The 10402-nt window shown below is 36.6% G+C and overlaps 2 protein-coding genes across 2 annotated transcripts; both read left to right on the forward strand.

Annotated features, from left to right (window-relative positions):
* Nucleotides 1-164: 164 nt before the first annotated feature.
* LOC113709306 (L-ascorbate oxidase homolog) lies at nucleotides 165-4625 on the forward strand. The gene is made up of 8 exons (XM_027232048.2): nucleotides 165-672; nucleotides 803-912; nucleotides 2493-2763; nucleotides 2873-2975; nucleotides 3068-3413; nucleotides 3589-3954; nucleotides 4036-4114; nucleotides 4224-4625. The coding sequence occupies exons 1-8, from the start codon at nucleotides 523-525 to the stop codon at nucleotides 4437-4439; spliced, it is 1641 nt and encodes a 546-aa protein (XP_027087849.1). The 5' UTR covers nucleotides 165-522; the 3' UTR covers nucleotides 4440-4625.
* Nucleotides 4626-7650: 3025 nt separating this feature from the next.
* LOC113709350 (uncharacterized) lies at nucleotides 7651-10010 on the forward strand. The gene is made up of 6 exons (XM_027232097.2): nucleotides 7651-7979; nucleotides 8082-8158; nucleotides 8315-8351; nucleotides 9122-9389; nucleotides 9474-9582; nucleotides 9681-10010. The coding sequence occupies exons 1-6, from the start codon at nucleotides 7760-7762 to the stop codon at nucleotides 9849-9851; spliced, it is 882 nt and encodes a 293-aa protein (XP_027087898.1). The 5' UTR covers nucleotides 7651-7759; the 3' UTR covers nucleotides 9852-10010.
* Nucleotides 10011-10402: the final 392 nt, after the last annotated feature.

The following is a 10402-nucleotide window of genomic DNA, read 5'->3' on the forward strand; positions in this document are numbered from 1 at the left end:
AATACAAAAAAAAAATTAAAATTTTTAATGTATACTTACTTATGTGTATTATGGTACTTGTTAACTAGGGTATTAATAGTCACTTATGTGTATTATAGTAGTACTTATTAACAAGGGTATTAATAGTCTAACAGGCGGTGGATATTAGGAGGCCCTGGTTAACTTTCATAATTCGTACAGAAATGGTACCGCCCTAAGATTCCAGTTATGGCCGCACGTGACGACGCTAAATACGCCATTCCAAAAGCTTTTCATCACACTTTTTAGCGGGTAACTAAAAATCACCTCTGAATTCTGAATTCTCTGACCATCTGACCTCCTTCACCGCAATTTCTTAATGCTTTTAATCTCTCTTCACTGACAACTCACTCACAAGCCTCGCCTTACATATCTGTCCCGAATTTTGCCAGAAGACAGACTGACCCATTCATTTTCTTCCTCCCCACCCTTTGGCCTTCACCGAAGGAATCCAAGGATATCTTTCTTTGAGAACAAAATTCTTAGAGAAGGGGAAAAAAAGGGATGAGGGACTGCAAGATTTTTTGTTCTCTCATTAGCAGTTGCATTCTTCTTGTTTCTGTTCTCAATGGAGCAAATGCTGATAACCCATATAGGTTCTACACTTGGAAAATCACTTATGGTGATATCTACCCATTGGGTGTCAAACAACAGGTAATGTATATGCACTAAAACATGTTTTTATGTTGTTAATGACTTGTACTATGATATGCATGTGGCAATGTGTTTCTTGGATTTGCTCGAATTTTTGGGTGGTTAAGAGTCGGAAGTGTATATGCTGCAGGGAATCTTGATAAATGGGCAGTTTCCAGGGCCACACATTGACTGTGTCACCAATGATAACTTGATTATCAGTGTTTACAACTACTTGAACGAGCCTTTCCTTATTTCTTGGTAAGTTTTTCACAGTAATCTCAAAGAACTCTTTCTCTTAATTACTACTTAAGGATAATGGGGGATGTTGCAGTTTGTATGGAGTAAAATGTGCAATGTTTCCCCTGCAACAATGGCGATCTGCTTGGCTATTTTCCTTTTTTTTTTTGTCTTTAACTTTCATATATTTTTCTGCACAAAGATTGCAAATTGTGCCCCTTAGCTCTCAATGAAGATGATGACACTCTCAAATGTTGAGGTGTTAAGTGTAATTAATATCAGAATGTGATGGAGCTCGATTTAATTAGGACTAGTAGTGCAAAAAGAAAGCAACTTTATGACGGAATTGGTAAGCCAAGCCTTGGAAGTATGGTCGGGCATACTGCTATTGGCCCAGTGGGGCTCGTTCTGGTTAGCCTTTACTTCCCAGTTCCCACGCATTTGGTCTGAAAATGGTGGTCCACGTAACTAGATGTTATTTTCTGACTATTGTTTCTACAATTAATGATTTTTACAGTGAAGTTAACTCGAGGAAGTTTTCTACGATTTTATGGACAACTGTACACTCTGCACATGCTAGATCTCCAGATCTCGGACATATACCACATTTTCTTTCTGTTATTTGCTTATCAGTGTATGGTTGAGCAATATAAATTATGCCATGAAGTGTTCCATATGTCTATTGTCTAAAGGCAATATTACAGTTGACTATGTATGCCCATTAGAGTCATGGGGAGTGGGACGCATCACATATGCTTGATAATATCATTAAACATTAGGGTATCATACCTCATTTGTCTTGTTGTTCTGGTGAGGATAAGTTGTAGTTTAACATCATCATCCTTACTGGATGTATTCTAGTCTATATTGCTACAAAGTGAGATCTTTGCCTGTTGGAAGGGGCTTCTTGGCTGTGAAACCATGTCGATATTTAATTGCTAACTGACAAAAACAACATTTCTTTCCTTCTTCTTCTTTTTTACTTTTTTTTCATCTCGTTCACTCTCTGCTTTACCTCTAATCCTGATATTACATTCTTTTGTTAAGTATGGCTTTAATTTCTTTTTCATGGAAACATGAATAACTTGAATGGTAATCTAAGATATGTCGATATTGATGTGTTGACTAGCTTGGCAGTGTTACAATTATTAAAAAAAAAAGAACCTTAAACGTCTCAATGTTGCTAAGTCAAAAGAAATGTTAAGCGTCAGTTTTTTATATTCCAGCAAATGGATTAAATTGGTGGTATTTACTTAATTTTGGATTCAACTGATTACCAGGAAGGCTTATGCTTTTCTCCAGTCCGAAAGTTTTTATTGGAGGCATATAAATTGGAAGTGGACTTCTCTTGTTAATGAAGTGCATGTTAATGAAGTGCATATACTAACTATGCAGCCCGTGAGCATATTCAAATAAGATTAGCATCCAATCTTCCCATTTCTTGCACCAGTGACTTTCAGAGTGGAGATTTTGCCTTCGTAATCTCAATCACAGACTTACCTAATAGCATCATCATACCTTTATGAAATACAAGAGTTCATGCCATTGAATGTGCGAAATCAAGAGTGCTTTGTGATGTGCTTCAATTCTTGTTACTTTAGGAATGGCATACAGCATAGGAAAAACTCGTGGCAGGATGGAGTTCAAGGCACCACCTGCCCAATACCGCCAGGGAAAAACTTCACTTACATACTACAGGCAAAGGACCAGATAGGTACCTATTTCTACTTTCCATCGCTTGGGCTCCATAAGGCTGCAGGAGGTTTTGGTTCAATAAAAATTTATAGCCGTCCTCAGATACCGGTACCATTCCCTCCCCCTGCTGGTGATTTTATTGTACTAGCTGGGGATTGGTTCAAGAAAAGTCACCGAGTAAGCATATCTTGGCTTCAACATATAAGAGACATTTTGTTCTGAATTCTGAATTCTTACTTGGAAACTATTTCGAACTGATATGTGATATTCCATTGTGATCTTTCAGCAATTAAGGTATATCTTGGATAGCGGTCACAGTCTCCCCTTCCCGGATGGGCTTCTGATTAATGGTCGCGGATGGAATGGTTACACATTTACAGTTGAGCAAGGTATTTGTTCTGCTTTTAACTGAAATGAACAGGTCTTGAATGCCTGCAGATTATGCCTTCGTCATCTCAATGTGAAATTTTTTTGTTTGCAGGTAAAACATACCGGTTTAGAATATCAAATGTTGGGATTGCTACTTCCATTAACTTCAGAATCCAGGGACATTCAATGAAACTGGTGGAGGTTGAAGGATCTCATACGCTCCAAAACTACTACACCTCCCTTGACATTCATCTTGGGCAGTCCTGTTCTGTCCTAGTCACAGCAAACCAGCCTGCAAGGGATTACTATATTGTAGTTTCTTCACGTTTTACTTCTCGTGTGCTCACAACTACTGCTGTTCTCCACTATAAGAACTCATTTACCAGAGTTTCTGGTCCTCCCCCTGGAGGACCTACAATTGATATTGCATCGTCCCTGAGCCAGGCTCGCTCCATACGGTAAGTCTTGTTTTACCTAAAATTTATGGTGAAAGCTATCGTTCCTATGGTGGATTGTTATATAATATTCCTATCTGCCATTTTGTCGGGTCAGTATTGCCAAATGAAAGTTTTGGATGGTGCTGTACCTCATAACAATTCTTTTAATTTGTCATGTCATGTCTTGTGAGATCAGCTGGAACTTAACAGCAAGTGCACCAAGACCTAATCCACAAGGTTCTTACCACTATGGACTGATCAAGCCTTCGCGCACAATCATTCTTGCAAACTCTGCACCATACATAAATGGGAAGCTGAGATATGCTGTCAACAGTGTCTCTTATGTTCCTGCAGATACTCCTCTGAAGTTGGCTGATTACTTCAAGATTGGGGGAGTCTTCAATCTTGGGAGCATGCCTGATAAACCTTCCTGGGGCAATGCCTATTTTGCAACTGCCGTAATGCATGCAGATTACAGAGCTTTTATTGAGATTGTGTTCCAAAACTGGGAGAACACTGTCCAGTCATGGCATATAGATGGCTTCAATTTCTTCGTTGTGGGGTAAGTAAGATAGTTTGCTTGACTAACAATTTTGGTCAAGATTTGTTTCCCGCATTTGATGCTAAATTATGGATTGAACAGTATGGATGGTGGGCAGTGGACACCAGCAAGTAGATCAAAATACAATTTGAGAGACACAGTTTCTCGATGTACCACTCAGGTCTGTGAAAATTTACGCGCCAAAAGAACTTAATAATATGAACTAACATCAATGTGAAGGCACACTTGCTTGGACACATATCAATTTACTGATGTTTGGATTAATTCAGGTATATCCCAGATCATGGACTGCAATTTACCTGGCTTTGGACAATGTGGGCATGTGGAACATTAGGTCTGAGAACTGGGAAAGGCAATACTTAGGTCAGCAGTTCTATCTCAGAGTTTATACTCCTTCAAATTCATTGAGAGATGAATATCCAATCCCAAGGAATGCCCTTCTTTGTGGCCGAGCATCAGGCCGCCACACTAGACCTCTTTTTTGAAGCTGCGCAGGTCTTCAGAAAACCAGTCACGAGAGGGTGACTACTATTGTTGTTGCAATATTAATTCATCAGCTTCACTCAAGCTATGTATCAGGTTTATTCCTGCCCTAGCATTTCCTCAATTCTTGGAAAATTTTGGAATTTATTCCTTGACAATTTTCAGTAGAAGGTTATTACTTCTTGGTCTGTATTGCTTGCCATCCTAGTCTAAAGGTGCAGCAGCGCACAAGTGCAACAGTGGCCAAACCGGATTGTTCTTCATCATAAATCATAATCATCGAGAATGAATATATATATATATATATATATATAGTAGCCAGCCATTACCGAAGTGAAATTGCTGTGGATGCACAAAATATAAGAATCACCACCTAATTGTCTGTTGCGTTTTCTCCTTTTTCTCTAGGAGGAAGGCACTGGTACATAGTAATATCTATTTTAAACAAATCCGTACAGTTAGCCAAATAGTAAAATATATATCTTCAACTAGAAGATAATAAAAGATCAATATACAGGAGCTCGAGTCAATATAAGGCTCTTAAGTAGCAAAGTAATATCTTCCGAGTTATATAAATGAACTTAATTTGCTGCGAATTTCAAGTTGTTCTAACCTTCTGGTTCCATAGTATATCTTGAAAAAATATGAACTATTTCAGGAAAATGTTTGTAGTATTTATTTTTAGAGAAGAAAATGCCCAAGAAGTTGGGGTTAAGACGACACAAGCAGGAGCTCTTGAGTCTTGATTGAAGCCAAAAGACCAAATTGATTTGTTTAATGAATTTAAAAAGCTCTTGTTATAAAGGCTTTGATAATTTGAGGACTAAATTGAGCATTTAAGAAAGTTGAAGCAGCGCTGGAGTAATTAACCGCAGTTGACACCATTGAAGATTGAACCTCGTGATGGTTACGTAACACACAATCACGCATTCGACTTGAGAACTTCTCTTCTGCAAAGTTTCCAATGAGAGAGTTTCTTTGCTGATTTTGCGCAAATACAAACGACAGATTGAGGATAACAACGAACGTCAAAGCACAAAAAATTTGACCCAAAATTTTTCGTAGTCAGCAGAGAAACTGATGAAACTATAATTCTTGTTTTGGATTATATACGCACTCATAAACCTGATCTGCCAAGAAAGAGAAGAGAAATGGAAAGGGATCGGAGTAATATCGATCCTGACGAAATATCCATCTCTTCTCATTCCACCAAACTTCAATTACTCCATACACATACATGCTTACGATATCTCAGACACTTGTCCATGCTTCTGCGAAATCCATCCAAAGAATATTCCCCATTTTGGAACCGCTTCTCTGCATTTTCTTCCAAAACTCTGTCAGCATGGAATTCCCCACACCACATCCCGACGTCCAAATTTGGTTTCAGCCATTTTGGCTCTAAGCTAGCTAGCCTTCAGGAAACAACTACACAGCATCCTCGAAACTGGAGATGTTAATCTACACCATGTAACGCTCATAATCTTTAGAAATTGCACTACCAGTCAGTTTTGATTTGTTCTCAGGCTAAACGGCCATGACGTCTAGCCGTGGACGTGTCTCTCTCTGGGAAGAATGTGTTACATGCGAAGCATGTTCGGAGAGGGAGATGCTAGAACTTGCGAGGTCCAGGCATGTCATGAATTATGATGATGATGATGACGATCAAGGGGTTGGAATTTGTTAGCATTTCTCTTCGTGTGATGTGAAGAGGGGGTAAAAGTTTTGAGATTTGATCAATTGTTGTGCAAAATTTTAGACGGATTAGATGGAATTAAGAGCTTGTCCTGAGATTAGCCTCTTTTTCATTGCATTGGAGAGAACTTCTCTCCATTACACCTAATAAAATTAATTTAAAAATTATTCTAAAAATCAACACACGGTTCATAATATATTTCATTACTTGTGTTCGTTCTATAAAAAATTTTGTATGAAATTAAGCAAGTTTTGCCTTCCGATTAATCATTGCAAATTTCTCACAATTTTGACCCATTTTTCACCGTTCAAATGTTTTGTGTAAATTGAACATCAAAATATTTTCAAAAAATACCATTTTTTTAGTATGTTGATCTAAAGATTGAAAGAAAGTTAATGATATAATCACATAATTTTATAACCTTATATAAATTTAGATATAAGTAAATGGAGATACTCATGGAGGAAAATCCACTTGAGAGGATCCCAACCCCGTGTCCTCAAGAGTGAGGAGTTTTCTTGGGGAGTAGGATTTTTGGTATGTTTCCTTAAGGACATGCGTTTGCTTATGTCACCTCATCTTTTTTCATTTCTCTCACGTATGCAATTTGTTGTTTTTTTGCTTTTGTTTACTAATTAGCTTCGTGGATAAGTCTTGACACACAAATTGAACGGTAAAAACAGAGATAATTAACTACTCTATGTCACTAGTTATTAACTACAATTTAATAAATCTTTGGAAAACATTTAGATTTTAGAATTCCAAATGAATGAATATTATTTGTCCTTTTTAATTGATTTAGCTCCGAAAATGGTAAAATATTTCATTTACAAATTAATGAAAAACCGCGTTACACAGTTAAGCACAATGGAGACATTAATTAGATTTTTGTTCAAATCAGTTAAAAGTCCTCTTATGCCCTTTTTCGTTTATAATTTACAAATTGTTGAGATGTAATCTACGTATCAATAAAATTTATCTTACACTTTTGCGCGTAATTCATGAGAAACTAATAAGATTCAAGGTTTAATTAAAGTCATCTTAGACTGCTGCTCATAATCCAAACTAGTTGAGTTGATTAATTTTGCTCTTACTCAACCACGATTAACAATATTATTAAACGCTTTAATTTGTCATTTGACAAAATGATCGATGCCTTGTACAAAGTACTAGCTAGTTGTACTTAATATATAACCAAGAATGGAATGTTTTGATATTGACATAAAGATAGATATAGCTTGTCCTTGAAAAGTGATACCACTTATATGTGTGTGTATATATATGTATATATCATCAATGGGGGAACCTTTCCGGCCGGGTCGAAATTCTTTTGTTGCACTTTATCCTTCTCTGCAGATGAACTTTCAACAAATCATGAATGCAATTTCGAACTTATCAGGAAAACTCTGAAATTCCGTGAAGAATTTTTCTGCTTCATAATGAAAATTTAGAGACTTAAAAACTGACTCCAAAAAGCTGCACATACCGCCAAAAATGTGACCACAGCTTCACTCATATTTATTCCTTGCTTGTTTTCACATATATGATATACCAACCAACCGAGCCGTGCACCCCTCTTTGTTTCTCTAGCTTCCTCTCTTTCCCTCTTCAATTTCTTTGGGAGAAATGAGCAATTCTCCATCTTTTCAATCCCTTGATAATTCTGCAGATACCGATAAGTCGTCGGTTACCATCTTGGAAGAGAAGATGGTTGAAATTCCATCACGGAGTAGTGTTAGAAGTCGTGTGAGACCATATGTCAGATCGAAGTTGCCTAGGCTCCGATGGACGCAGGATCTTCACCAGTGTTTCGTGCATGCTGTCCAGCGCCTCGGCGGAGAAGACAGTAAGTCAATTTTCTCACATCCTCGTGTGTGTGTGTGTGTGTGTGTGATTGATGCTGGCTTATTTTTCATCTTTTTTCCTTTGTCTCTTGATGGGGTGGTAGGGGCAACTCCTAAGGCAGTGCTACAGATGATGAATGTTAAGGGTCTCACTGTATCTCATGTGAAGAGTCACCTGCAGGTTTTCACTTGAGCTCTCCTCTACCGGAATGTGGTAGCTTGAAAAAATTCTAATACTTGCATGACGTCAATGAAACATGCAATTCTAATAGAGAATCGAATTTGGGAATTTTAATGCTATCGTTTCTGATTTCACATCTTACTTTGCTATGGACAGATGTATAGAAGCATGATGCAAGAGCAGACAATAAAAGGTATGCATTAATTAATCCTTAATTCTTACCTAATAAGGAAAATTCCACCTAAAAAGGTGATAAAATGGCAAAACGTACTTGTGTACATTTGAGATGGTAGTTTTTGGTAAGTAAAGTTCAACTCAAATACTATACTACCAAGTATTTCGTGTTGTGAATTCAAAATTGAATTTGATTTTTATTATCATGTTTGTGTTATTATGAAAAAGAGGGGGAAAAAGGACTTCATTTAATGAATAGTTTTTAATTGAATTTTTTTAACTTTGGTTTCCAATATGTCAACACAATAGGTGCATGCACGTGCGCGCACACACGTGTACATATATATATATATATATATATATATATATATATATATATGAGTAACGTATGTCCACGAGCGTGTTATCTTTATCTCTATAATCTTGAAATTACAGGTACACTCACTTACTGATAAACATTCCAAAAAGGGATCATTTTATATTTCACAATAAAGAGCAATTTTTATATACATCAAAAGTTAAATGGATTTTAGCATTCAACGTTTTTGTGGTACAATTAATGTCAAATTAGAGAAATATTCCTTTTTAATAGGCACCTTAATTAGTTGATTCTATAAAATCCCAATCGGTAGACTAGTAGTAGGTTTTAGCACAACCGTACAGTAGAAATTTTCTTTTTTTCCGTATGATTTTCAAATGAACATTTGCAGATAGATAAGGGCGATAAAATCACAACCCTAGTGCTAGTGATTTGACATTAATCATTACATAGTATGCTGTTGTTTTCAGAAGCAGGAGTTGAAGCAGGTAAGGGCAACAAGATGCAGAGAGGGATTCAGCAACCATCATACTTCTTCCTTCACCCCACCGGCCCTCCTCAGCCACAATATTACCATTACCAGTACAAACATCGTTTGGGTTTCGGGTTTCCTAACTATTACATGAGTACCCCATTTTTGTACCAAAATAATACTCCTACTTCAATTACTTATGGAGCTCAAGTCTACAAGGAGCTGCTTCCCCCAACGATCACCCCTGGGCTGCCAAATAATACATGGTTCGTACAAAATCCACATTAACTTTTTCCTTGCATAATTTATATATTCTTTTGTTGCATTGTTAATCTTGGCAATCTTTGTAGGAAAGAGATGCCTGCAGCAGCTAACATAGAGTATCACAGGAATATGTTCGATATGCAACTTCCCCTTCCAATTTTCTGCAACGATTTCTTGGGTCGCATTGACGGCCAAGTAAATAATTTGTGTCTCATTCTTCCTGTTGTCTTTTAACATGAGGTACAAACGGATATTTCTGGTTCTAAATTAGACTTATTTCGCACAATTGTCAGGCTGGTGTGAATGAGAAAAACGAGCAAGTTCCGGATGAAGCCAGCTCCAGTTCTAAGAAGATGAAGAAAATAGTAGAGGGTGGATGCAGCACCATATTTTACAAAGAAGCTCCAGGATCATCTGCCACCAAAGATGAGGATGATATCAATCTTGAGCTCACTCTTGGTTGACTTGAATTTTGTGTAAACTAAAAATTATTTTAGATGACTATGTATTTTAGATTTAGAATATCGCTCAGACTTGACTGAAACTTTTTTTCTTTTTATTTTTCCGATTCAACTGAAACTTGGTAGAACTATGGTAAAGTTTACATGGTTTTCTAGACATAAGGGATTTATAATTTAATTTAGAGTTTTTTATTTTTTAAATAATTTTTTTTAGCAATGACGACATAGGATTTAAGAAGCGAAGAGGAATTTGAACACAATATCTCTACTTCCTGAGATTTGTAGTTGTTTGACTGTTTTATTTTAATTTTTTGTGTGGTAGATAGTTGTTTTTTGGCAGTAGTTTGACATTAACCTATTTATTTGAGATTTATTAACATTTCGTAAATAAATAAGAACGGCCATATAGAATTATAGATAACCAGTACTACATTTTGGGACCATAAATCTTGTAAGTTGATAGCACTGTTTATGAAGTAATAATTATTTATTACTGAAATTTTAGTTTTTTTTTGGAGTATATATTGTTATTCTTTTTTCTTTATTCATAAATT

The sequence above is a fragment of the Coffea arabica genome, chromosome 9e (assembly GCF_036785885.1).
Source record: "Coffea arabica cultivar ET-39 chromosome 9e, Coffea Arabica ET-39 HiFi, whole genome shotgun sequence".
Lineage (NCBI taxonomy): Eukaryota > Viridiplantae > Streptophyta > Magnoliopsida > Gentianales > Rubiaceae > Coffea > Coffea arabica.

Coding starts and splice junctions, on each gene's coding strand:
- LOC113709306 (XM_027232048.2), top strand. CDS start 523: ATGAGGGACTGCAAGATTTTTTGTTCTCTCATTAGCAGTTGCATTCTT. Junction 673..802: donor CATTGGGTGTCAAACAACAG/GTAATGTATATG, acceptor TATATGCTGCAG/GGAATCTTGATAAATGGGCA. Junction 2,976..3,067: donor CACATTTACAGTTGAGCAAG/GTATTTGTTCTG, acceptor TTTTGTTTGCAG/GTAAAACATACCGGTTTAGA.
- LOC113709350 (XM_027232097.2), top strand. CDS start 7,760: ATGAGCAATTCTCCATCTTTTCAATCCCTTGATAATTCTGCAGATACC. Junction 7,980..8,081: donor GCGCCTCGGCGGAGAAGACA/GTAAGTCAATTT, acceptor ATGGGGTGGTAG/GGGCAACTCCTAAGGCAGTG. Junction 9,390..9,473: donor GGGCTGCCAAATAATACATG/GTTCGTACAAAA, acceptor CAATCTTTGTAG/GAAAGAGATGCCTGCAGCAG.